Genomic DNA, 27820 nt, shown 5'->3' with positions numbered 1-27820 from the left:
TTTTAATTCCTCTGCCTTTTGTAGCCTTTGTTCCATGTCCATATTCTTGTTTTTGTCCGCGTGTTTCGTTTCATAATGTCGTCTCAGATTATACTCTTTCAGTACCGCCACACTTTCTCCACACAGAAGACACACAGGTTTTCCAGCTACCTTCGTGAACATATACTCCGACTCCCACCTTGTTTGAAACCCCCGGTTCTCAGTATCCACCTTCCGTTTTGCCATTTTTGATGGGTATCTGAAAGTTAATTTTACTGTGATGCTGACGACTGCTGTGCCAATAAATATTGAAATGAAGCAGCCTACTGCTCGGTGCGTCACCTTTGCATTGTGGGAAATGTAGTATTGGTGCGTGTAAAAGATCTGCGGGCTGCCGGCTTGCTGCGGGCCGGTTCTAATAATAAATCAAGATCATCCCAGGGGCCGTAAAAAACCTTCTTGCGGGCCGGATGTGGCCCGCGGGCCTTGACTCTGACATATGTGGTGTAGAGGATCATCATTGTACCATCTAAACCTATATTAAATATATTTTCGATAACTAAAAATATAGTTTTTTCGGCAGTTTGAAGCTGGTGTACAAAACCCAAGGTAAAAGACAAAAAATGCTAACTTAAGAACGGGAAGCATAGAAAAAGCATACATAGAACAGATCAACCGCTTCTTAGACTTGCCTTCAATGACAATGACAGATCTATAACTCACATAGTGATGTGAATGTGAATTTGGTCAGAATCTTTAAAACCCTGATGTCTTACCTGTATGGGCAATTTACATAACTGTCATGATACACCAATGATCTTATACTTTTCAAGAAAAACATGTATTCTATTTTCTACGTAGCTTTACAGCTACTTTCATTGAATACATTCACATTTAAATACATTCCAAGCCTTGCTTATTAGGTTGCCGGTCACCCAGGTTACTAGGATATGCTAAAGTATATTTAATTGTTTGCATAGTGCAATTAAGTTACTTTAACGTGATTTGGACATGAAGCGCGAAAAATGCAAATTTAGCATTGGATTTATGCCGCAAATGCTAAAAAGTTAGCATTTGGAGACAGTGGCTCGGTGAACTAAAAACATGGCTTAAGTTTAAAGGGATAGTGTGAGATTTTGGCAATTAAGCCCGCGTTCTACTAAGATAAACGAAGGAATTCCATTTGTATGTCTCCACGTGCAGTTTGAAGAAGTTGAAGGTAGTTTGTGAGCTACTGCGTTAGAGCAGTGACTGGAAGTCTACCGGAACAGCTACTTGAACAGCTCTTCAACACCACTGTCTCTGTGTGTTGTGGTACTGTAGGTTTGGCTCTGAAGAGCTGAAGAAGGAGTTTCTGCTGCCCTCCATAATGGGAGACAAAGTGGCCTGTCTGGGAGTGAGTGAAGTGGGAGCCGGTTCCGATGTTGCTAGTAAGTTGCCTTAATTTAGTATCCCACTAGTAATTTATTATGGCCTGACTTCCGCTTCCCCTAAAGTGAATTCTCAGTAAGAACTCAACCACTGAGGTCGAAAAAGTTGGTGGATCACAGTTGTTTGGAAAAGGTTATTCTACAGAATTTGGCGTTATATTGGATTTAGATCATACAGTGTCATGGATCCAAGATGGTCTGTCTCTAATATTCTCTGTTTTTAAGCTGTGGCTCTATGGATCAGGATAAAACTGGAACCGACCAACTGGAATTAGAATTACATCTATTAAGAGTACAGTCCAAAAGCAGTGTCTCTGGTGTGAACACTCTATCCGCACTCGGCAGCACACGAAACAATGCAGCGCGGTTCGCTCAAAAACGCTGCAGTCTGATTCCATCCATACCCTGGTGCGGTTCTCTGCAGGTGAGAATGCAGTCTGGACCAAACACAGGAAAATAACCAGAGGCGTGCAGTATTATTGGTTGTTTGACTGCGAACATTTGATTAAATGTACACAGTAGCATAACTTGATATCACTGAAATATTATGTGTGTAGCAATGCGTTTTATGAGCGTATCCCATGCAGGTCAGGAGAGACAGTCGCTTTGAGTCACAACATCGGGAGTCTGTGTATTGATGGTCAGGGAGTCCAACCAATATAGGCTACTGAATATAGCCTCACGCATGTTGATGGATGACCAAAGCGAAAGTAATATGATGTTTGCTTCTTGATAATCATACATGGATTTAACGTGAGCATTTTCTCCAATAAACAAATGACTTGTATTAACACTGTGGCAATGTGAAACCAACTGGACCAAATGAAAAAAAAATACAATGTAACAAATAATCAAACTCTGATTCGAACTATAGCTCAGAACTATGTGTGAAAAGCCAACTCTGTCTAAGCAAACTCTCCAATAGTCAATAGCTTCATCTCCCGTTCTTGGGCCTAATTCAGAAACAAAGTAGTCAGGTAGTCATTCAAAAATCATGTTATAAACACTATTATTGCACACAGAATGAGTCCATGCAACTCATTATGTGATTTGTTAAGCAAATGTTTACTCCTGAAGGGGTTGAATACTTACTGACTCAAGAAATGTCAGCTTTTCATTTTTTATTCATTTGTAAAAATTTAGAAAAACATAATTCCACTTTGACATTATCGGGTATTGTGTGTAGGCCAGTGACCAAAAAACTCCACAATTGAATCCATTTTAAATTCAAGGTATAACACAAGAAAATGTGGTAAAAGTCAAGAGGTGTGAAAATTTTCTGAAGACACTGTAGATATTGACATTTTTGTCATCTTGGCACTGTGACCTAAAACCAAGGGATTACATTGTCATTTCACTCTGCTGTGTCATTCCATTAGGGAGCTAGCTCATAGTCTCTGGTGTCCCACCCAAGACCCACATGATGATGCTCCATCTCTCTCTCCGTTGTTTCCCTCGCAGGGGTTCACATCGCCCGCACGATCGACAAGACGGGGATGTCTTCCCACACAGCCGAGGTCTTCTTCGATGACGTGCGCATGCCCTGCAAGAACCTCATTGGTCAGGAGGGGATGAGCTTCACCTATCAGATAGTTAGCTTCTTTACTGGCTAATCGTTAGTATTCAGCTAACCACGGTTTGTGGTCATCAGCTATCCTTTAGCTCGAAAATCTATCGGCAGTTTTGTACGCCGCGGCTCGGACCAGAACATACCGGACCTATTTTTCTCTTCATGTCCCCGGATTTCAACCGCAAGCTCTGGACATTTATACCTGGATCTCGCAGCTAGCTAGCTGCTATCCGTGTGACTATCGGCTTACGTCGATCCCGGAGCAAACATCAATTATTCCGGAGCTAGCCAGCTGAAGAGTTCCATCAGCCACTCCTGGGCTACAATCACCTATCCGGACCCGTTTTACTGCCAACGCGGAGCCCCACCGGGCCTTTACAACTGGACTACCGACGTTATCTGCCCAAGGGAGTTATCCAGCTGGCTCCTACGTCGCGATGTCACCTGAACGCCCATCTGCGGTCCGCTAATCGTTAGCTGTCTTATTGGCTCCTATCTGAATAGATCTATCGGACAATTTTTTTCTTGTTTTCTTGGGCCTCTATAACTATATCCATTTTTTTTGTGCATTGGATTGATCCCCTCTACCACACGGAACCCCACTAATCCTACCGACGGAAACGCACAAGGTGGCTAAAAACAGACCTCCATCCTATGCTAGCTTGCTACCGATGGCCTGGCTAGCTGTCCGAATCACCGTGACCCCAACCAACCTCAGTACTCACTGGACCCTTTTGATCACTCGACTAAGCATGCCTCTCCTTAATGTCAATATGCCTTGTCCATTGCTGTTCTGGTTAGTGTTTATTGGCTTATTTCACTGTAGAGCCTCTAGTCCTGCTCACTATCCCTTATCCAACCTATTAGTTCCACCACCCACACATGCGATGACATCTCCTGGTTTCAATGATGTTTCTAGAGACAATATCTCTCTCATCATTACTCAATACCTAGGTTTACCTCCACTGTATTCACATCCTTCCATACCTTTGTCTGTACATTATACCTTGAAGCTATTTTATCGCCCCCAGAAACCTCCTTTTACTCTCTGTTCCAGACGTTCTAGACGACCAATTCTCATTGCTTTTAGCCGTACCCTTATCTTAATCCTCCTCTTTTCCTCTGGTGATGTAGAGGTGAATCCAGGCCCTGCAGTGCCTAGCTCCACTCCTATTCCCCAGGCGCTCTCTTTTGATGACTTCTGTAACCGTAATAGCCTTGGTTTCTTGCATGTTAACATTAGAAGCCTCCTCCCTAAGTTTGCTTTATTCACTGCTTAAGCACACTCTGCCTGGCTTAGGAAGACCACCAAAAATTCTGAAATTTTCATCCCTAACTACAACATTTTCAGACAAGATAGAACTGCCAAAGGGGGTGGTGTTGCAATCTACTGCAAAGATAGCCTGCAGAGTTCTGTCCTACTATCCAGGTCTGTACCCAAACAATTTGAACTTCTACTTTTAAAAATCCACCTCTCTAAAAACAAGTCTCTCACCGATGCCGCTTGCTGTAGACCACCCTCTGCCCCCAGCTGTGCTCTGGACACCATATGTGAACTGATTGCCCCCCATCTATGTTCAGAGCTCGTGCTGCTAGGCGACCTAAACTGGAACATGCTTAACACCAGAGCCATCCTACAATCTAAGCTTGATGCCCTCAATCTCACACAAATTATCAATGAACCTACCAGATACAACCCCAAAGCAGTAAACACGGGCACCCTCATAGATATCATCCTAACCAACTTGCCCTCTAAATACACCTCTGCTGTCTTCAACCAAGATCTCGGCGATCACTGCCTCATTGCCTGCAGCTGTAATGGGTCAGCGGTCAAACGACCTCCACTCATCACTGTCAAACGCTCCCTGAAACACTTCAGTGAGCAGGCCTTTCTAATCGACCTGGCCGGGGTATCCTGGAAGGATATTGATCTCATCCCGTCAGTAGAGGATGCCTGGTTATTTAAAAAAAAATGCCTTACTAACCATCTTAAATAAGCATGCCCCATTCAAGAAATTTAGAACCAGGAACAGATATAGCCCTTGGTTCTCCCCAGACCTGACTGCCCTTAACCAACACAAAAACAACCTATAGCATTCTGCATTAGCATCGTGATATGCAGCTTTTCAGGGAAGCTAGAAACCATTATACACAGGCAGTTAGAAAAGCTTTTTCAAGAAATTTGCTTCCTGCAACACTAACTCAAAAAAGTTCTGGGACACTGTAAAGTCCATGGAGTATAAGAACACCTCCTCCCAGCTGCCACTGCAGATAGGAAACACTGTCACCACTGATAAATACACTATAATTGAGAATTTCAATAAGCATTTTTCTACGGCTGGCCATGCTTTCCACCTGGCTACCCCTACCCCGGTCAACAGCACTGCTCCCCCCACAGCAACTCGCCCAAGCCTCCCCCATTTCTCCTTCTCCCAAATCCAGTCAGCTGATGTTCTGAAAGAGCTGCAAAATCTGGACCCCTACAAATCAGCCGGGCTAGACAATCTGGACCCTTTCTTTCTAAAATGATCTGCCGAAATTGTTGCCACCCCTATTACTAGCCTGTTCAACCTCTCTTTCGTGTCGTCTGAGATTCCCAAAGATTGGAAAGCAGCTGCGGTCATCCTCCTCTTCAAAGGGGGGGAAACTCTTGACCCAAACTGCTACAGACCTATATCTATCCTACCCTGCCTTAAGGTCTTCGAAAGCCAAGTCAACAAACAGATTACCGACCATTTCGAAACTCACCATACCCTCTCTGCTGTGCAATCTGGTTTCAGAGCTGGTCATGGGTGCACCTCAGCCACGCTCAAGGTCCTAAACGATATCTTAACCGCCATCGATAAGAAACATTACTGTGCAGCCGTATTCATTGATCTGGCCAAAGCTTTCGACTCTGTCAATCACCACATCCTCATCGGCAGACTCGACAGCCTTGGTTTCTCAAATGATTGCCTCGCCTGGTTCACCAACTACTTCTCTGATAGAGTTCAGTGTGTCAAATCAGAGGGTCTGCTGTCCGGACCTCCGGCAGTCTCTATGGGGGTGCCACAGGGTTCAATTCTTGGACCGACTCTTCTCTGTATACATCAATGATGTCGCTCTTGCTGCTGGTGAGTCTCTGATCCACCTCTGCGCAGACGACACCATTCTGTATACTTCTGGCCCTTCTTTGGACACTGTTTTAACAACCCTCCAGGCAAGCTTCAATGCCATACAACTCTCCTTCCGTGGCCTCCAATTGCTCTTAAATACAAGTAAAACTAAATGCATGCTCTTCAACCGATCGCTGCCTGCACCTGCCCGCCTGTCCAACATCACTACTCTGGACGGCTCTGACTTAGAATACATGGACAACTACAAATACCTAAGTGTCTGGTTAGACTGTAAACTCTCCTTCCAGACCCACATCAACATCTCCAATCCAAAGTGAAATCTAGAATTGGCTTCCTATTTCGCAACAAAGCATCCTTCACTCATGCTTCCAAACATACCCTTGTAAAACTGACCATCCTACCAATCCTCGACTTCGGCGATGTCATTTACAAAATAGCCTCCAATACCCTACTCAACAAATTGGATGCAGTCTATCACAGTGCCATCCGTTTTGTCACCAAAGCCCCATATACTACCCACCATTGCGACCTGTACGCTCTCGTTGGTTGGCCCTCGCTTCATACTCGTTGCCAAACCCACTGGCTCCATGTCATCTACAAGACCCTGCTAGGTATCTCAGCTCGCTGGTCACCATAGCATCACCCACCTGTAGCACGCACTCCAGCAGGTATATCTCTCAGGTCACCCCCAAAACCAATTCTTTCTTTGGCCGCCTCTCATTCCAGTTCTCTGCTGCCAATGACTGGAACGAACTTCAAAAATTTCTGAAACTGGAAACACTTATCTCCCTCACTAGCTTTAAGCACCAGCTGTCAGAGCAGCTCACAGATTACTGCACCTGTACATAGCCCACCTATAATTTAGCCCAAACAACTACCTCTTTCCCTACTGTATTTATTTATTTATTTTGCTCCTTTGCACCCCATTGTTTTTATTTCTACTTTGCACTTTCTTCCACTGCAAATCTACCATTCCAGTGTTTTACTTGCTATATTGTATTTACTTCGCCACCATGGCATTTTTTTGCCTTTACCTCCCTTATCTCACCTCATTTGCTCACATCGTATATAGACTTGTTTCTACTGTATTATTGACTATGTTTGTTTTTCTCCATGTGTAACTCTGTGTCGTTGTATGTGTCGAACTGCTTTGCTTTATCAGGCCTTGGCCAGGTCGCAATTGTAAATGAGAACTTGTTCTCAACTTGCCTACCTGGGTAAATAAAGGTGAAATAAATAAAACATTAATAAAAGATGCTGCAGTTCCAGGAAGAGAGACTTTGGTCGGTGGGCAATAGTAAACAAACCTCTCCAATTCAGTCCTGTTTCTTTCCTCCCTACCCCACTCTGCCTCTCTCTCTCCTTCCTATCAATACTCTACTCTGTCTTTCCGTCTGTGGGGGTTTTCCGGTATTCCTTAAAGTGTTTCTAGTTCAAGGAGAGACGTTGTCAATTTGAAACTTAATCCAAACGTCATTTTTCATAATGGGTTCAAAGGGTTTCCGCATGTCAGCCAGTGTGACGAAAGAAGGAAGTTCATAGCCAGGCTAAACCAGTTCAGAAACATCAGAGTCAATACAGTTACACAACATAGTTTTTTTCACTGAGAGGTGACTTTCAGTTCATTCCACGGACATTCTGGACATTCAGATTGGTAATTTTGCTCAGGAAATGAAATCTAATTCATTTAGGCATCTAATCAGAAAAGAGTTCCCATTGTCGCACTTCATGGACAAAATACATGTGGTTTCCATGGTTTTTAAGAATGTAGCCAAGGTAATAACTGTAATTGAATGACCCCAGTGTTAATTTGTCAATTTGCGTTTTTCTGTTTTCTTTTTAATACGCGAGACGTCAGGATACTGTCTGATAGAGGAGGCGCTGATGAGGGGCGGCAGGTACTGTAGCCTAGTGGTTAGAGCTTTGGGCAAGTAACCAAATTACTATTATTATTTAGACTGGGCTTGATAACAGTCTGAGTAGCTTCTTATCTATTTATTCATTGACTGTTACACTAAACACAAACCCATAGACACACACACACACACACACACACACACACACACACACACACACACACACACACACACACACACACACACACACACACACACACACACACACACACACACACACACACACACACACAGACACACAAACACACAGACACACACAAACACACAGACACACAAACATACAGACACACAAACACACACACACATAGACAGACAGTTATATCTGTATATGCTCATTGATTTGTATCATCCACCCACTTCCAATTTAAAACTAGTTTCACACAAAGAGGGGAAAAAATAGGACATGAACTTCCTCACACAGCAACTTAATCACAGCCTCTGTGTACTCCACCCTCTGTAATACAATTGACAAACAACTATATATATATATATATATATATATATATATATAGACCCATTTCCCAGCCACATCATGAAAAGTAGTGCGCGCTGTTTGGAATCAGAAAGCTCTTTGTTTACCTAGGAGTGGATACGATCACATGCAATTTCAGATGCAGCTCATGCAAGTTAACCAACATGTAATCAAACAGGTAATCATCGCAGATGTCATCAGAGCAGTTGTTCTCAAATCTGTTCTCTAGGACCTCCAGACAATTTTATTTTAGCCCTGATTAATCTAATCAAGGGTTTGCTGATTAGTTGTCAAGTTGAATCAGGTGTGCTAGCTCTGGAATAGATCAAATCCATAGAATGGTTGGGGGTCCTCAAGGAGAGGTTTGAGAACCACTGCATCAGAGGTTGATTACCTAGCAAGTACTGCTGAGCAAATCACGTTTTTTGATTTCAATATTTTTTTTAAACATTACAGTTTTTTTCGATTGCTAAACGACAGTGGGCACAACTGGAGTCACATGTGCAAAACTCTAACTACAGTCTGCACTACCAACAGTCACCTGAGCTAAACAGTTCACATCACCTGCAAAACTCATTCCAAGCAACACAACTCTTAACACATGGCTCAAAACACGCTCAGTGCAGCCAAACACTATGCACAACCCTCACTGAGATAACACACACTGTCACTCAGAACACACTGAGAGTAAAAACACTAGCATCAAACACCAATACAGAAAATACAAACTTTTCATCTTTACAGTTTGAACAATTTCAGTGACTTCATACAAAGTAATATTTTCTTCAAAGAAAAGAGTGACATTCTTTCACATGATTTATATTTTTTTTTAGAACATAACAATTCTTTAAGGTAAATGAAAATTAGCAGTTTGCTTCAATAGTCTGTAGTAATTTACGGAATTACAGTAATGAGAAAAAAAAGGTAGAAACTAAAAGTACATACTGTAAATCGAACAAATAATTGAGGGGCTAATCCTGCCTCTCTCTAGCATCAGGCCACAGGTTTTCTTCAACACCACATCTAATGTTTTCTCTTGCCATGCACCTGGGGAAGAACCTTCTGGAGTGCCTTATCCATCCCTGGCAGTCCTCTGGACTCGTGTCCTCACATCCGGCACGCATAGCTTTCAAAAGAGACATTTGGTCATGTGGGTGGTGACCAAACACTTTCCACCCCCAGGCAGAGAAAAACTCCTCTATTGGGTTGAGGAAGGGTGAATATGCAGGCAGGTACAAAACCATAAATCTGTGATGTGCTGCAAACCAATCTGTGACAGCTGCAGAGTGGTGAAAAGCAACGTTATCGCAAACTATGACAAAAACTTTTCTTACTGGCTCCCCCTGTTCTGCTGGCACTAGCTGAGCATAGAGCTGTTCTAGGAAAGCTATAAGCCTTTCTGTGTTGTATGGGCCAATGAGTGGTGTGTTGAGAAGCAAACCATCATTGGCCATTGCGGCACACATGGTGATATTTCCCCCCCTTTGGCCTGGAACCTCCACAGTGGCCCTTTGACCTAAAACATTCCTTCCTCTGCACTGTGTTTTGGCAAGGTTAAATCCAGCTTCATCGATAAATACAAATTAATGTGGTCTTTCCAGTACTTCCACCTCCATTACTCTCTGAAAAACAGTAAGTGCACAGTTTTACTGTAGAAATGCTAGTGTTTTTTTTTACTGTAAATATTTTGTATAGCTGTGTACGTAACCTCAGACGTCTTACCTGGACATATTGGTATCTTTGCTCTTTTACCCGTTCACTGTTTCTCTCGAACGGTACAGTGTATAACTGTTTCATTGTAACTTGGTGTTTCTTTAGGACTCGAGCAATAGTTGTTGTGCTGACAGAATTAACATTTTCTAATATATCATTATCAGCCAGCACTCTATCTTGAATCTCCCGCAGTTTTATTGCATTGTTGACAACAACCATGGCAACAATAGCATCTGAAAATATTTTTCCTCTTCCCCCTGTTGGGGGCAGCCTTTGGGTCCTGTTGTAAAAATATATTTTACAGTCAAACTTACTGTAATATATATCTGTGTAAATATTCTATAATTGCAATACAAAATAGATTCCTGTAATGTTTTCATTTACTGTAAGGATGTAACTCTCACCTGTTTGCATGATGGAAAATTCGCATTACAGATGCCACTGTGGATCTTTGCAGATTGGGTTGCACCCTCAACCCTGCCTCTCTCAATGAGAGACCATGGTTCACGACATGGTCTATAAGTGTAGCCCTTATTTCATCTGAAATAACAGCTCTTTGTCTTCTTTGTCTTCCTCCACGCATCCGCCCTCTCCCTGCCACCCTTCTCCCTCCACGAACCCATCTTCCTTGTTCCATTTCCAAAATGAGTCTTTCTGAGCTCTACCTACTGTAATATGTGTGTGTGTTCACTAACAAGTCTAAAACAAGACACCTGCTTAGCCTTTCAGCTGAAATTGCAATCAGCAGTGTTTGAAAGGCACAAGGCTGAAATTTATTCCGTTTTGAATGTGTGGTTCACAGTTTTGACAGCAGTGTGTTAGCATTTGAACAAAGTGCTGTAAATCCACAGTGTTGTGCAGGTTGTGGTTAAAGTCATGGGATAAGTGTGTAGAGTTTTGAAAACTGTGTTCAAGCAATGAAAAACGAACTAGAGTTTGGTCCACATGAACTGCTGCTGTGCAGACTGTAGTTAGAGTTTTGCACATGTGACTCCAGTTGTGTCCACTGTCGTTTAGCAATCGAAAAAAAACTGTAAATGCGCTATGCATTATGTGGGTTGAATGCTGTAACAACACAGAATAATACAATCAATAAAAGTCCCATGATGGTAGTGACTGCCCATTACTGCTTATCACTTATTAACCACAGTTTATTCACAACTTTAATTGAATAAAAGATTTCAGTTGTTGCGTATGTTACATTTGTTTTATATGATGACTTTATTATTTAATTCCAAGTCATCATCTCATCTCTATAAATCTGCTGTCTGACAGAATCAGGTTAATTAGTTCTTTAAAAAATGAAAAAAGGTCAAATATCACTAACAGAGCTAGGTAAAGCCAGAATAATATACTTGTTGAACATGGCTATAAAGGGGAAAGGGGATACTTAGTCAGTTGTACAACTGAATGCCTTCAACTGAAATGTGTCATCTGCATTTAACCCAAACCCCTTCAGTCTTGTGCGCTTTCGTGGTCATCACTCACTCACTGTTAAGTTTGTCAAGGTCCTGACTTTAGCGTTAGCTATCGTGCTACAGAGCTTGTTGGTGAGGGAATGCACACATCAAGTTTCAAATTGTATTAGTCTTATATACGAGATACACATGGAATACACCATTCAATGAAATGCTTACTTGCAGGTTGCTTCTCAACAATGCAACAACAATAAGAAATAATAAAAGATTAGAATACGAACATAAAGTAAATGTCTCAGTAGAATAAACATTTTAGCACGCATTGTAGCACAAGTATATTACACGGCATGTATACTGAACAAAAATATAAATGCAACATTCAACAATTTCTATGATTTTACTGAGTTACAGTTCATATAAGGAAATCAGCCAATTGAAATAAATAAATTAGGCCCTAAACTACTGATTTCACTTGAAATACAACCATGCATGTGTGGTTCACAGATACTTTAAACAAAAAAGGTAGGGGTGTATGTCACGTTCTGGCCTTTATTTCCTTTGTTTTGTCTTTATTTAGTATGGTCAGGGCGTGTGTTGGGGTGGGCAGTCTATGTTTGTTTTTCTATGTTTGGTTTCTGTTTCGGCCTAGTATGGTTCTCAATCAGAGGCAGGTGTCGTTAGTTGTCTCTGATTGAGAATCATACTTAGGTAGCCTGGGTTTCACTGTTGGTTTGTGGGTGTTTGTTTCCGTGTTAGTGTTTGTCACCACACAGTACTGTTTCACGTTATTGTTTATTGTTTTTGTTCGATTTGTATTCATTAAAATATCGTCATGAACACTTACCACACTGCCTCTTGGTCCGATCCTTACTCCTCTTCAGACGAAGAGGAAATCCGGTGTTACAGTGTAGATAAGAAAACCAGTCAGTATCTGGTGTGACCACCATTTGCCTCATCTCTTTCACATAGAGTTGATCAGGCCTGTGGAATGTTGTCCCACTCCTCTTCATTGGCCTTGCGAAGTAGCTGGCTATTGGAGGGATCTGTAATACACTGTCGTACACGTCAATCCAGAGCATCTCAAACATACTCAATGGGTGACATGTCTGGTGAGCATGCAATAGGCTTGAATATTTTCCCGGTATTTTACATGTTCCATCCCGAGAATAAATCACTTTTTTCCCAGGTAACCCGGTATTTCCCTCCAAAACCGGAAGTGTCATTCAAAAGCTTATAAAGCATATAAATAGGCCTATGTCTGGATTAGAATAGAGCTTTGATCAAAAATTCAAGCCTGATGCTACCTGAGTGATGATCCGTACATTAAATTCATTTAATGAGCCCAAGCCCAAAAAAGCCCAAATTATTGTACCATTATCCAATAGGATGTTGATTTGTTTAACACTTTTTTGGTTAATACATTAATCCATATGTGTTACTTCATAGTGTTAGAAAAACCCTGGAATGAGTAGGTGTGTCCAAACTTGTGACTGGTACTGTATATCTACATATCAATCTAGAACAAGGATGATCTATTTTGGATGCAATTTGAATGGAGTTGAGAGAAAGACTGCGAGAGAGTGCACTGATTTAAAGCAACGTTAATCGAGTCAACAAAACAAAATATTTTGTTTACAAATTAAGTCAGATGCCAAACCGAGTCCTTTGAAGAATGTCTCTGGTGGTCAATTGGATACGTTGTAGTAACGTCATTGTGTGGTAGACGGGAGACTCTGTCTGTTCTTTCCTAGCCCGCATTTGCAGCTGCTGTGGCTAACTCAACGGCTAGGAGGTATCACTTCTGTAGTGAATAAGAGTTCAAAGTTCATACCATTCGCAACCAAAGCTCACGCTGAGGTTGGCTTAGTTCTGTAGTTGACATGTTAGTCCTTTTAACGCAGAGGCTGCAGACCTCACGTACTTGGAACAGGAGGTTACATTTTCGTCAAGGCTTTATATAGTGGAGCGAGAAGGGTGTATCTGAAAAGTTTTATAACCCATGTCTCTTCACAGGGGCGGGCCACTGATTGAGGAGAGCCCTAACCTTATGAAAACCCAAATCTCTCATTTGGAAGCTAAAATTTAATTCCATCTCTTAACCAATAATTTTATATTCAAACATTTAAATTGAACAACAATTCCATGTGAATCCGATAACTCTGATGTGTAGACTTTCCACTGTAGAGTTTATGTCATCCCATCATTGAGGAGAATGTCTCAGGTGACAACTGAACTGACATCATATTCATTAAGTACCACCGCATATGTTCAATTGGTCGGATTACCAGAATATAGTTAATTTCCCCCCACCTTCTGATGTTCCCAGAATCTCTATGTTAACCAAGGGGTTTTCAAATTTCATATCAGTAGGGTAGAGAGAGGAAAAAGGGGGGAAGAGATATTTATGACTGTCATAAACCAACCCCCAGGCCAACGTCATGACAATGCCAATTACATGCACCCTCAAAACTTGAGCCATCTTTGGCATTGTGTTGTGTGACAAAACTGCACATTTTAGAGTGGCCTTTCACTGTCCCCTGCACAAGTTGCACCTGTGTAATGATCATGCTGTTTAATCAGATTATTGATATGCCACGTCTGTCAGGTGGATGGATTATTTTGGCAAAGTAGAAATGCTCATTAACAGGGATGTAAGCAAATTTGTGCTCAAAATTTGAGAGAAATAAGCTTTTTGTTCAGTGTAGATAGAAACTGTCTCTGAGCCTGTTGGTATCAGACCTCATGCTCTGATACCATCTTCCCGATGCTGTGGGCCTTCTTCCATGATGCTGTGGGCCTTCTTCAGGCATTGTTTCGAGAAAATTTCCTGAATAGGTGGGAGCATGGTCCCAGTGATGTACTGGCCGTCTTAACCACCTGCTGGAGGGCCTTGCAGTTGTAGACGGACCAATTCCCATACCAGGCCGTGATGCAACCATAATCCCCTCAAACGTGACGTTTGCTTGTAAACAAAAAAAAACTCTATATTACTGTTCAGTAACCATGAGGGACAACATCATCCAGGACACCATTCAGTACACCAGACAGAGGAAGATCTTCAAGATGTCTGTTCTCTACCACCAGTCAGTCCACTTCAGACTGGCTGAGCTGGAGACAGAGATCGAGCTGCTGCACTCCTTCCTCTATCGCTCCACAGGTGGGTGTATTCAAGATAAGGTAATGAATGCGTCCCAAATGGCACCTCATTCCCGATGTAGTGCACTACTTTTGACCAGGACCCAAAAGGCTATGGTCAAATGTAGTGCACTACACAGGGAAATTGTGAAATGTAGTGCACTACATAGGGAAAAGGGTGCTATTTGGGACAATGACTGATTTCCATGGGGAAAGGCCTGACAGGCCTCGATTGGTGAGGGTGAGCACTAAGGACTTAGGAAAGGAAACCACCAAAGATGTTAGATACAGCCACAAACTTACAGCAACATCAGTGAAATTCAACTCTCCTTGTGTCCCCCCAGCTCTGTACATCAAGGGCAACGATGTGACTAAGCTGGCATCCATGGCTAAGCTGAAGGCAGGCCATCTGTCCAGGGAGGTGGGGGACAGCTGCCTGCAGTACTGGGGAGGAATGGGCTTCTCCTGCGATGTCCTCGTCAGCAGGTTTTACAGGTGAGTGGAGAAGAAGAAAATCTAAAAGAAGGTTCAGGACAGCAGCTTAATTCCCTGACGCATTTTGGAGCAAACTCCTTGTCAAAGAACTGAATAAACTCTGCAACACTTTATGTGAAGGTTACAAGTTCTGCGTATCAACCTGTCATAAGCCATTACTAAATGTTTTGTTTGCTAACCATTCATGAAGTTCATATTATTTATATTATAGAATTTGTTCATGGATGTATTAACAAGTCCTACATGCATAAACTATGATAAGTTGTTTATTAGCTGATATGCAAATTAAGTGTTAGCTAACTCCAAAAGGGTTTTATGGAGCCACTGTCGAATGCTGTGCTTTCATTGGTCAGATGATGCAGTACAGGTCTGTTTACCTCTCACAGTAGTCCACTGCTGTATCGTTGTTACTACTGTACTCTGATGTGGCAAATCAAGGCAATGAGACATGGGCTGTGTTTCAGAGCTTAGATGTCGCTAACGCCTGGATAGGTATTTTAAGTATAAACTAACCACATCTATGTTATAGCAATTTGTCAGTCGATGACAGTCGATTACGTGGCACGCAACCATTGGTTGTTAGCTGTAGAACGCACCCTAATTCCTATGTATTGCACTACTTTTGACCAGAGCCCTATAGGCCCTGGTAAAAAGTAGTGCACTAGGTATAGTGTGCCATTTGAGATATTTAATGATAGGCATCTGGGGGTCAAGGGTCACTGTCACTGTTAGTTGAAAAGATCTCAGTTTCATCACTTCCACAAAACCTTTCAATGTACAAACACTGTTCATATGCAATATGCAGATAGATAGTGTACGGAGGAAATTCATGTCTGAGCTAAACCAGTTGAGCAACCAACTCTCTGTTATTATCTATACATTGTCACTTGTCACTTGTCAATAACTCTACCTATATGTACATATTACCTCAATTACCTCAACACCGGTGCCCCCGCACATTGACTCTGTACCAATACCCCCTGCATATAGCCCTGCTATTGTTATTTACTGGTGCTCTTCAATTATTTGTTATTCTTATTTCTTACTTTTTTTGTTGTTGGTATTTTCTTAAAACTGCATTGTTGGTTAAGGGCTTGTAAGTAAGCATTTCACTGTAAGGTCGACTACACCTGTTGTATTCAGCACATGGGGCGGCAGGGTAGCCTAGTGGCTAGTAACCGGAAGGTTGCAAGTTCAAATCCCCGAGCTGACAAGGTACAAATATGTTGTTCTACCCCTGAACAGGCAGTTAACCCACTGTTCCTAGGCTGTCATTGAAAATAAGAATTTGTTCTTAACTGACTTGCCTAGTTAATTAAAATAAATTAATGGGACAAATACAATTTGATTCAATTTTTTTGTCAATATAGTTATGCAACAGTGATGTTGACTTTCGATACTACAAATCAAATCAAATGTTATTTGTCACATACACATGGTTAGCAGATGTTAATGCGAGTGTAGCGAAATGCTTGTGCTTCTAGTTCCGACAATGCAGTAATAACCAACAAGTAATCTAGCTAACAATTCCAAAACTACTACCTTATAGACACAAGTGTAAGGGGATAAAGAATATGTACCTAAGGATATATGAATGAGTGATGGTACAGAGCGGCATAGGCAAGATACAGTAGATGGTATTGAGTACAGTATATATATATGAGATGAGTATGTAAACAAAGTGGCATAGTTAAAGTGGCTAGTGATACATGTATTACATAAAGATGCAGTAGATGATATAGAGTACAGTATATACGTATAGATATGAGATTAATAATGTAGGGTATGTAAACATTATATTAGGTAGCATTGTTTAAAGTGGCTAGTGATATATTTTACATCATTTCCCATCAATTCCCATTATTAAAGTGGCTGGAGTTGAGTCAGTGTGTTGGCAGCAGCCACTCAATGTTAGTGGTGGCTGTTTAACAGTCTGATGGCCTTGAGATAGAAGCTGTTTTTCAGTCTCTCGGTCCCAGCTTTGATGCACCTGTACTGACCTCGCCTTCTGGATGATAGCGGGGTGAACAGGCAGTGGCTCGGGTGGTTGTTGTCCTTGATGATCTTTATGGCCTTCCTGTGACATCGGGTGGTGTAGATGTCCTGGAGGGCAGGTAGTTTGCCCCCGGTGATGCGTTGTGCAGACCTCACTCCCCTCTGGAGAGCCTTACGGTTGTGGGCGGAGCAGTTGCCGTACCAGGCGGTGATACAGCCCGACAGGATGCTCTCGATTGTGCATCTGTAGAAGTTTGTGAGTGCTTTTGGTGACAAGCCAAATTTCTTCAGCCTCCTGAGGTTGAAGAGGCTCTGTTGCGCCTTCTTCACGATGCTGTCTGTGTGGGTGGACCAATTCAGTTTGTCTGTGATGTGTACGCCGAGGAACTTAAAACTTACTACCCTCTCCACTACTGTTCCATCGATGTGGATAGGGGGGTGTTCCCTCTGCTGTTTCCTGAAGTCCACAATCATCTCCTTAGTTTTGTTGACGTTGAGTGTGAGGTTATTTTCCTGACACCACACTCCGAGGGCCCTCACCTCCTCCCTGTAGGCCGTCTCGTCGTTGTTGGTAATCAAGCCTACCACTGTTGTGTCGTCCGCAAACTTGATGATTGAGTTGGAGGCGTGCGTGGCCACACAGTCGTGGGTGAACAGTGAGTACAGGAGAGGGCTCAGAACGCACCCTTGTGGGGCCCCAGTGTTGAGGATCAGCGGGGTGGAGATGTTGTTGCCTACCCTCACCACCTGGGGGCGGCCCGTCAGGAAGTCCAGTACCCAGTTGCACAGGGCGGGGTCGAGACCCAGGGTCTCGAGCTTGATGACGAGCTTGGAGGGCACTATGGTGCTAAATGCCGAGCTGTAGTCGATGAACAGCATTCTCACATAGGTATTCCTCTTGTCCAGATGGGTTAGGGCAGTGTGCAGTGTGGTTGAGATTGCATCGTCTGTGGACCTGCAGTAGTTCATTCCATGAACATTCTGGGTCAGATTGGTAATTTTGCTCAGGAAATGAAACTTTAATAATTGAAGCATCTAATCAGAAAAGAGTCTCCATTGTCGTACTTCATGGACGAAAATAGTACGTGGTTTACATGTTTTTTAAGAATGTGGCCGAGGTTATAACTGTCATTGAATGACCCCAGTGTTAATTTGTTTTTCTTTTTTTTCTTTTTTCGCAGAGGCGCCAGGTTATTGTCCATTGGAGGAGGTGCTGATGAGGTAATGCTGTCAATCATCTGCAAGTACATGGACACCCTACCCAAGGCCCCAGACAAGAATTGATGTCACAGTGCTAGTGTCTCTTTCCCTTGAGCTACACGTCAATCCAGAACATTAGGCGGATTGGATTATGCTGAGCCGCTGGACACAAGTCTATGGCCTGTGACATAAATGGGCAAAAGCGGTGAGGGAGGAGCACTCTTCTCAAATTGAACAGTAATCTCCCCCAGTGTCATTTTGTCAACAAGGCAGCATGGTATGTTGTCCAGAAACATCTCTTTCCATTAAATATATGTTAGAATTTTCAAACAAGGCAGATAGTGTTTTTATCAACAGCAATCACTTTTGCATGTGAAAACACAGAATCCTACTCATTACTCCACGTGGTAATTACGTGACTTCTGATTCGAGCCGACTTCACCGTGGGCTTTGAACCGGGCACCTGGCTCCCGCTGGGAGGCAGCCCGGTTCCAAAACGAATGCAATCAACTTTCACCCGGCGCAAAACACACCTACCCAGGTCAGATGAATCGAATCACCTCATAGTTCCTTTTCTTTCACTTATCTATAATGACTGGATAGGTGGTAGCGATACCTCAACTTAGTTTCCGCCATTTTGCTTACATCTATCCAGTCCTATCAAGTCCGTGAAAGGGAGTGAACAAGGTCAGAAGGAACAGAAACATTTTCTGGAATTTAATGCAGCCTTAGAAATCAAAGAACTGAAGAGCAATTCATAAACTCTTAAGTTAATCCATTTAACCACTCATCATGGCTATTGGGCAGTTTTGCATTTACCATATGATAATGCATCTACTAGACTACAGGGCAAGACAGAAACATTTTTTTCAAATATCTCCTCCATAGTTCCAACCTGGAGAAACATGCATAAGATTTCCATCCATAAGATTCTTCGGTATAACTTCGGTTCCATTCATTGCCTTACAGCAATTGAAAACAGCCCATCCTACAGATGTGAATTTATAATTATTGTGTGTTCTTTTCAATGTGAAGTGGAAAGGATTTGTAATCAATGTCAAAAATCAACTTTTGTCAGCACAGATTCTATCCAATTTTTGTAGATAGTCTCAGGAATGCAATGAATAGTATGTACCGTTATTTGTATAAAATAAGCTAAATACTCTACCTCAACTGAGCCTGAATATGTTGACATCTACTTAATGAAAGTGGGGAAATTGATCTTACTTGCTGAGTCAAATTCAAAACATACATCTTGTTTATTTACATATAAAACACATTTACATTAAAGTTGTTCACGGGAGAACAGTGTGTCGTGGTGGAGATGAACGGTCACTGTAGACTGGATAGGAAATGTTTTGAAGTGAGAGTGAAGCCTTATAATTTATTCCTCAAAACAAATAAACAAGGTGTGTGTTTATAGTGGAACTCTACAGTTGAACACTATTGATCAAATGTCAGTGTCACACTGGATCAAGCAATCTCTTCAAGATCATGACATCTATCACACTTGCATACAAATAGCATTATGAATCATGCACTGGAGAGCTCCTCAGTGACTCAGCCTAGAGAGCTTAGTCGCATTTGTATATACAGTGCATTCTGAAAGTATTCAGAACCCTCGACTTTTCCCACATTGTTATGTTACAGCCTTAATCTAAAATGTATTAAATTCTCTCCCCCCACCCTCATCAATCTATACACAATACCCATAATGACAAAGTGAAAATAGATGACATTTTTGCTATATCTTATTAATTCAGACCTTCTGCTATGAGGCTCAAAATTGAGCTCAGGTGCATCCTGTTTCCATTGATCATCGAGATGTTTCCACAACTTGATTGGGGTCCACCTGTGGTAAATTAAATTGATTGGACATGATTCTGGAAAGGCACACACTTGTCTATATAAGGTCCCACAGTTGACAGTGCATGTCAGAGCAAAAAGCAAGCCAAGAGGTCGGAGGAATTGTCCTTACAGCTCCGAGATTGGTTCAAGGCACAGATCCTGGGAATGGTACCAAAAGAATGTCTGCAGCATTGAATGTCCAAGAACACAATGGCCTCCATCATTCTTAAATGGAAGAAGTTCGAACCACCAAGACTCTTCTTAGAGCTGGCAGCCCGGTCAAACTGAGCAATTGGGGCCTTGGTCAGGGAGGTGATGAAGAACTCGATGGTCACTGACAGAGCTCCAGAGTTTCTCTGTGGAGATGGGAGAACCTTCCAGAAGAACCACCATCTTTGCAGCACTCCACCAATCAGGCCTTTATGGTAGAGTGGCCAGACGAAAGCCACAACTCAGTAAAAGGCACAAGACAGCCCACAAAAGCACCTAAAGGACCATGAAACAAGATTGAACTGTTTGGTCGGAATGTCAAGCATCACATCTGGAGAAAACCCTGGCAGCAGCAGGGACTGGGAGACTAGTCAGGATTGAGGGTAAGATGAACAGAACAGAGAACCTTGATGAAAACCTGCTCAAGATCTCAGACTGGGGTGAAGGTTCACCTTCCAACAGGACAACGACCCTAAGTCTCTGAATGTCCTTGAGTGGCCTAGCCAGAGGCCAAACTTAAACCTGATCTAATATTTCTGGAGACCTGAAAATAGCTGTGCAGCAACTCTCCCCATTCAACCTGACAGATTGAGAGGATCTGCAGAGAAGAATGTGAGAAACTCCCCAAATACAGGTGTGCCAAGCTTGTAGAGTCATACCAAGGAAGACGCGAGGCTGTAATCGCTGCCAAAGGTGCTTCAACAAAGTACTAAGTAATGAGTCTGAATATTTATGTAAATGTGATCCATTTGTTTTTGTTGAATTTGCAAAAATGTCTACACCTGTTTTTGCTTTGTCATTATGAGAGTGTTTAGATGGATTAAATTGTTTTTCAATTTTATAATGCTGTAATGTAACAATGTGGAAAAATTCAAGGGGTCTGAATACTTTCCGAATGCACTGTATGTTACTGCTTAGCCTTACCAGATCACTGATGAACTAGATCACTCAGTTACAAATGAACCTAGAATATACCTCATCGTTAATGGGCATTGTTACAATTGTGAACTTATGGCAGTGTCTATTAAATCCATCAGGGCTGTCTAAAATGAATAACAGCCATGCATTATTACCCCTCATTGTCACACTGTTGGTTAAGGGCTCCTAAGTAAGCCTTTGACGGTAAAGTCTACACTTGTATTTGGCGCGTGTGACAATTTGATTTTAACATTTGATTATCATCATCATCATCCTCCTGGTCTTCTGATCCAGTGACAGACTTATGGCGGAGGCAGGGAAGGAAAAGCTGGGGCCTCCTGTAATGTATCACCTCAGTTTGATAAACCAGTAGAGGAGGGTAAAGACGAAGAGGCAGAAGAGCAGCATGTAGCACAGGAGCTTGGTCTGGCTTCCCCTGGAAAGCTGCTTCACTCTCCCTATGGTGGCCCCCAGCAAACCACCCGTTGAGTCAAAGTCTGAGTCCTGTTAGCAGAAAAAAAATTACAAAAATTAATCCAGTGACATGTTTTGCTGTCCTGTTATGAATTGCTCTGTGAAATAGCCGATCTGTTGTGCAATATCGTGAAATGATGCCAACTCAGCTTATTTTTTCATTTGTGCAATCTGGCAGAAGGGGGTACAGAAAGTGAGATGTGTGTGAATAGGTCTTGAGCTGCTGTGTACTTATGCAGAGTAGACAGACAATGACTCACTTCCTTCCTTACCATATCATCCAAAATTTTGTTCTGGTACTTCACTTCGGTTCCAATATCAATTGACAGCTGAAGGACAGACATGGAATAGGTTAATCAGAGGACTTGATAACAATATGAGATAGCCAGACCTCTAAACCCCATATTATATAATTTCCCGGAGCCCTGCCCACATTGACATGCTTACATGTTTCAAGGCGCTGACTTTGGCTCTCAGACCCTCTTGTAAGTGTTCATTTTCCTCTTCATATGCGCTGTACCCGCTGGCCACATAATTTCCAGGTCCTCCTTCGCCTGTTTGACATGATGTACAAAAGCATTGATCTACGTTAGCTAAATAAACTAGAAATATCTAGCTAACGTTACCTATGAAGGCCTGTCAGGTAGCATCAGTGTGGGTAACACGCTTACGCATTAAAATGTAACTTAGCTAAGTAGGTAAAATACAGTTCACTAGTTAGCTATAATGCAACCATGATGACAATTACCAAAACAAGTTGGTCAGTAAGTGTAGTAGCTAGCTAGCCCGTTCTTTATACATATGTGAGCTAGCCAGCCCGCTAACTAGCCCGAAAGAGCGTTCTCCATTGAAAACGATGGACTCAAACAGAAACTTACCCAAACCTGCGCGTCTCATTTTGATTTATTCTATCAGAGATGTCCTATCTTTAAGGTGATAGCTAATGTCAGAGATTTTATCCGAGCAGCAGTAGCTATTTTTGTTGGTAGCTGGCAGGTTAACACTAATTCAACAAGATCGGAAACGCCACGACATCGTACGGAAGCCGATAAGGCAAATACTAAAATTTCATCGCAGAGGATTAAATTATATTTTTACTTCATCACCGCACCCGAGAGCCATAATAACGAATTGAAAATAATTGCCCTCAATTAACAGTCACAGGGAGTGCAATGGATGTCATGACATAAACAAATAGATAAATTAGAGAATAAATGTAAAATCTACAATGGGGAATTTTATTTTAGGAGTCTACAAAACCCAAAAGGAATTGATCATCTGTGCAAGCATCTGTGGATTGACTGCATTGTTTGAATGGACTGTTGACATATTGGCAGTTAAAAAACATTTATGGAATCATTCTTCTAAAACTGGTTGGCTAGCTAGCTAACAAACATACATTGCAGATAAATTCTTGAAATTCATTATTTTACCCAATATTTTATCACAACACTGGCAAACCATGGCTTATCAACTCCCTGACCAAAATTGCTGACCTTTATCCCATCAAGAAGGTTCATTTCCATTCTACTATTATTCTAATTCATAAATCTTTGGGGCAGCAATATCAAAGAGGGTAGGAAACAAAGTTACGTTTTTTGGCAATATGATCTGTTACTGTTCACATCGACCACACCAACAACATCATTGCATTTTGGTACATCAGAAGTACATTCCTATCCGATGGAACACTGCGTTTGCCTTGCAGCATTGCGTTCCAGAGGCAGTTGCAGTGCGTTCTGTGTGGTGTATATGTTGGATTTATCGAACGTACAGTATGCGTCAAAACTGTGCATAGACGGCTTGACAGAAATGGTAGCAGAAGGTGAATGTTGATCTTTTGCTGCTCACATATCCAGATGATGCTGCACACAATTTAGCTCTAACACTAAAGGTGTGATCGAGGCATAACGCCTTGATCACACGAATAGTGTCCCTGCACAAAATAGTATCTAGGCGTGATGACGCCGCAATATGATATGCAACTGTGGTGTTAGGCTTGATGATGTAGCAATATGATATGTAACTGAAGTGTTAGTCATGATGACGCAGCTATATCATCTGTAATTGAGGTGTAAGGTTTGATGACTGATGAGGAAGAAATTGATCAGATTAGTGAGTCATGGTGGTATAACCTCTCATTCGCTCCTATAATCTTCTCTTCATTAATGTGACATTTTGAGTTTCGGTATCCAATTATGGGGCTCCCCCTTTCGTTAGTAAGGGATGACAAGAGTTGGAGAGAGCATGTCATGGAGGTAACCTTAAAGGGAGAGATGGCACTCATTAGGCCAGATGTACACTGAGTATACAAAACATTAGCAATACCTTCCTAATATTGAGTTGCACCCCTCACTTTTGCCTTCAGAACAGCCTCAATTCATCAGGGCATGGACTCTGCAAGGTGTTGAAAGTGTTCCACAGGGATGCTGGCCCATGTTGACTCCAATGCTTCTCCACAGTTGTGTCAAGTTGGCTGGATGTCCTTTGGGTGGTGGACCATTCTTGATACACACAAGAAACAGTTGAGCTTGAAAAAACCAGCAGCGTTGCAGTTCTTGACACAATCAAACCGGTGCGCCTGGCACCTACTATCATACCCCGTTCAAAGGCACCCATTCACCCTCTGAATGGCACACATACGCAATCCATGTCTCAATTGTCTGAAGGCTTAAGAATCCTTCTTTAACCTGTCTCCTCCCCTTCGTCTACACTAATTGAAGGGGATTTAACAAGTGACATCAATAAAGGATCATTCTATCCAGAGTATTGAGGTAGTGAATTAGTGATGTAAAAGTTGATTCCACTAGACTTATGCTATCTTGTGAAGAGTACAGTGGCGATTTTAGTATGTAAACCTTGGTGAGAAACTCAACATTTGTTTTTTAGATGCATGCCAGCAAAGCCACAACACTAAACAATACATTAATTGCACTATAACGGTGACAAATGGTGCCCACAAACTGTTAGAGCCTATATAAAGCTATCCCAACAGCAGAGCTTTCTTTTCAGCACCGTGGAGTGAATCTCATGGAAACCGTCAATTATGCAACAAAAAAAAAGGATTCTAGGTGTAGAGATGAAAATAATGTTTAATTAGTTGATCACTGTTGCAGATGTGGAGATTTCCTAAACCTACGAATGCCAATCACTGTTACAGATGTGGAGGTTGCCTAAGCCTATGAATGCCAATCCCTGTTGGAGATGTGGAGATTGCCTAAACCTACGAATGCCAATCACGGTTGGAGGTGTGGAGGTTGCCTAAGCCTATGAATGCCAATCACTGTTGCAGATGTGGAGGTTGTGGATGTAGCGTATGTGAGGCGGTGAACAGGGAGATTGTGGGGGAAGTTATTATAATGAGATACAGACAGTAGCGTTACATCCTGATGGTTCTAATTAGGGCCAGGAGCTGACAGAGGAGATGAGAAGTGCTGGTGAAAGAGGTTTAGAGAACCTGCGTGACTCAAACGACAGACCTATCAATTAAAACAAAGCTATTTCAATATAAATTACCGTTGTCAATATCACTGGAGAGATGATGATACTCATTTATTCAAATACAATGGCTAATAAATACATATTAAATCTAATTTTAAGGACTATAGCTCATATAATGCATTTCAATTCCCATCCACATAGACCCTCTTTTCCCACACTATGCTTATAGAGTCAGAGGGAGGGAAGAGCCCATTCATTTAGCTGTGCGTGCGTTCTCGTTATATTTATGGATCTGGTAAGATTAGCCCCACCTGAAGCATTTTACAAAGCCCTTTTCAACTCTTGGCCTCTAAAAGCTGTCAGGACAGAGGACACTGTTAATCTCCGCAGCATCTCTTCTCTCGCTTCAGGTGAATTGATTGACTGATGTTCACACATCTTTTAGCTATATGGATCAGAGCAAACTATTCCCTAAGGAGGAGATTATAGAAGCTTTTTAAAAAGTCTGAAATCTTTTGGGACCAACGTTGATTTGCGTTTGTTTCATGTCCTTAGATGTGTCAATCGGTTCCCTAACACCAGTAGATGCTTGCCTATTTTTGCTAATGCTTGCATATATTTAGTAGATTACATGCAAAAAAAACAATAATATTAAAATCTGTTGAATATGTAAATACTTTAGCCATCTCAGTTTTTCTCTAGCTGCTCAGGATGTTATCTGATTCATCCTGATTAGGCTAATTTACTTTTGGAATGGAGAGATCTCTCATGAATTAGTCAGAGAACAGCGAGAATAGATTTTGAAAAAGCATGTCAGAGGAAGAAAAGGAAGGTATTCTACTGAACTCTTTTTTTAAAGAATTCCCCCAGCCCCTCAGTGATGCTAAAAATCTATTTGACTGCAAATTAGTCCTTTTTAAAAAGTAAAATCCAGCTGGTCGGGGGAGATTTATGTCTCTGAGTGGCTAGAGAGTCTTAGCAATACTCCCTGTTCTTTACATGGGGAGATTCTTGTGATTTCATTTCAACTTGTTTTTGTTTTGTTGGGTTAAAAAGGGATAAATGGAACAGGTTGCTCCATTCAACAGTGTTAACTTGATGTTAGCAGATTATTTTAGATCTACAAACGGGATGATAATTGCTGTTAGTGTCTGTCTGTTTGGGAAATCATTTGAATTGACTGAGAGACTGCCAACAACCTCCCTACATCATCCATCTAAAAGCCTATGTCTCTGTGGTCATGAATACCTTCAGGGAACCAAGTCAGTCCTAATTAAAGGAGTCATTACTCAAGCTGAAATAAGTTCTCTGAGTTTTGGGCTAGGTTTCAGCAGGGAAACACATATCATGATTCCTCTGTGTGACTGCTGCACTCCCCTAGAGCCTCACTCCTACGCCAAGCAAACCTTCCCCATCACGAAAGGACCCAACAGAACTGTGTTTTTTAGGATGTGTCAATAGAATCGTTGCTGTCAGCTAAATTAAGCCTTGACTTGCATACTCACCTGACAGACAGGACCCATGAGGCTATGCATGTATCTGTATTGATGAATTATTTGATTGTACATGTGAGGGAATCCCATTGTGATCTCTTTTTTTATGGGGGACCTGTTCAGATCTCAGATCTGGATTCAAAATGCATGCACAGCAACAACAACTGAACTACCTATAAGCCGAGGAGCACATATGACCGATCATGATACTCATCAGAAATATGCTTGATATTAGTTTAGCTTAATCAGAGCCAACATGGTTAAATAAAGGTTCAATAAATCAAACAGGCTGTATGTCCGTGGTGTCCTGGACAAACTCTAAACAGGAGAACATTAGATGAGGATTATTCACCTCATGTAATGGTGTTGTATCAGTGTTGTTTCTAATACAGATTCTGAGAAATATCATAGGCGGTCTATTAGACGTACTTTGCCTTGGAAACAGTGGCTTGCGTCAATGACTGAATGAAAGAAAACTCTTAATAAATATTCCAACAAAAACAGACTATCTATTGGTATGGCAAGACGGAAAGGCAGTGAGTAGACCTGCTGAGATCATTGAATTATTACAGGGTTGTTATAGAGGCTGTCCTCTATTTTACTTTGGGGTATACCTGCCTGCCTCTCTCTCTCTCTCTCTCTCTCTCTCTCTCTCTCTCTCTCTCTCTCTCTCTCTCTCTCTCTCTCTCTCTCTCTCTCTCTCTCTCTCTCTCTCTCTCTCTCTCTCTCGCTCTCTCTCTCGCTCTCTCTCTCTCTCTCCCTCTCTCCCTCTCCCTCTCTCTCTCTCTCTCTCTCTCTCTCAATCTCTCTCTCTCTCAATATCTTTCTCTCTCTCTCTCTCAATCTCTCTCTCTTTCTCGCACCCTATTCCCTTCATAGTGGTTGTCCTTGATGATGTTTCACAAGGTGTTCAGTAATCCAAGTCCGTTTGCTGCTTTGGATAAAAGTGTCTGCTAAATTGCATATATTAATAACCTACCTATAGAACTACCTAGTG

At 41.9% G+C, this 27820-nt stretch overlaps 2 protein-coding genes across 2 annotated transcripts in view; one reads left to right on the top strand and one right to left on the bottom strand.

Annotated features, from left to right (window-relative positions):
- The window catches only part of LOC139391910 (probable acyl-CoA dehydrogenase 6), a 28703-nt gene extending 10180 nt beyond the window's left edge, over positions 1–18523 (top strand). Inside the window, exons 3-10 of the mRNA XM_071139523.1 lie at positions 1303–1375; positions 1755–1833; positions 2871–3001; positions 7350–7392; positions 9367–9369; positions 14613–14771; positions 15094–15244; positions 18421–18523. Of these exons, the coding sequence (XP_070995624.1) occupies positions 1303–1375; positions 1755–1833; positions 2871–3001; positions 7350–7392; positions 9367–9369; positions 14613–14771; positions 15094–15244; positions 18421–18523 (742 nt within the window). The remainder of the gene's footprint in view (positions 1–1302; positions 1376–1754; positions 1834–2870; positions 3002–7349; positions 7393–9366; positions 9370–14612; positions 14772–15093; positions 15245–18420) is intronic.
- A 1156-nt stretch (positions 18524–19679) lies between these two features.
- On the bottom strand, positions 19680–22944 carry LOC139392025 (BET1 homolog). Its single transcript, XM_071139669.1, has 4 exons — positions 22768–22944; positions 22337–22443; positions 22162–22218; positions 19680–21919 (listed from the first exon to the last, which is right to left on the bottom strand). Exons 1-4 carry the CDS (start codon positions 22784–22786, stop codon positions 21764–21766), a joined length of 339 nt encoding a protein of 112 aa, XP_070995770.1. The 5' UTR covers positions 22787–22944; the 3' UTR covers positions 19680–21763.
- Positions 22945–27820: the final 4876 nt, after the last annotated feature.

Source organism: Oncorhynchus clarkii, chromosome 32, assembly GCF_045791955.1.
Source record: "Oncorhynchus clarkii lewisi isolate Uvic-CL-2024 chromosome 32, UVic_Ocla_1.0, whole genome shotgun sequence".
NCBI classification, from domain to species: domain Eukaryota; kingdom Metazoa; phylum Chordata; class Actinopteri; order Salmoniformes; family Salmonidae; genus Oncorhynchus; species Oncorhynchus clarkii.
The sequence above is the reverse complement of the archived record's forward strand: the minus strand, read 5'-3'. Positions and strand labels throughout refer to the sequence as shown.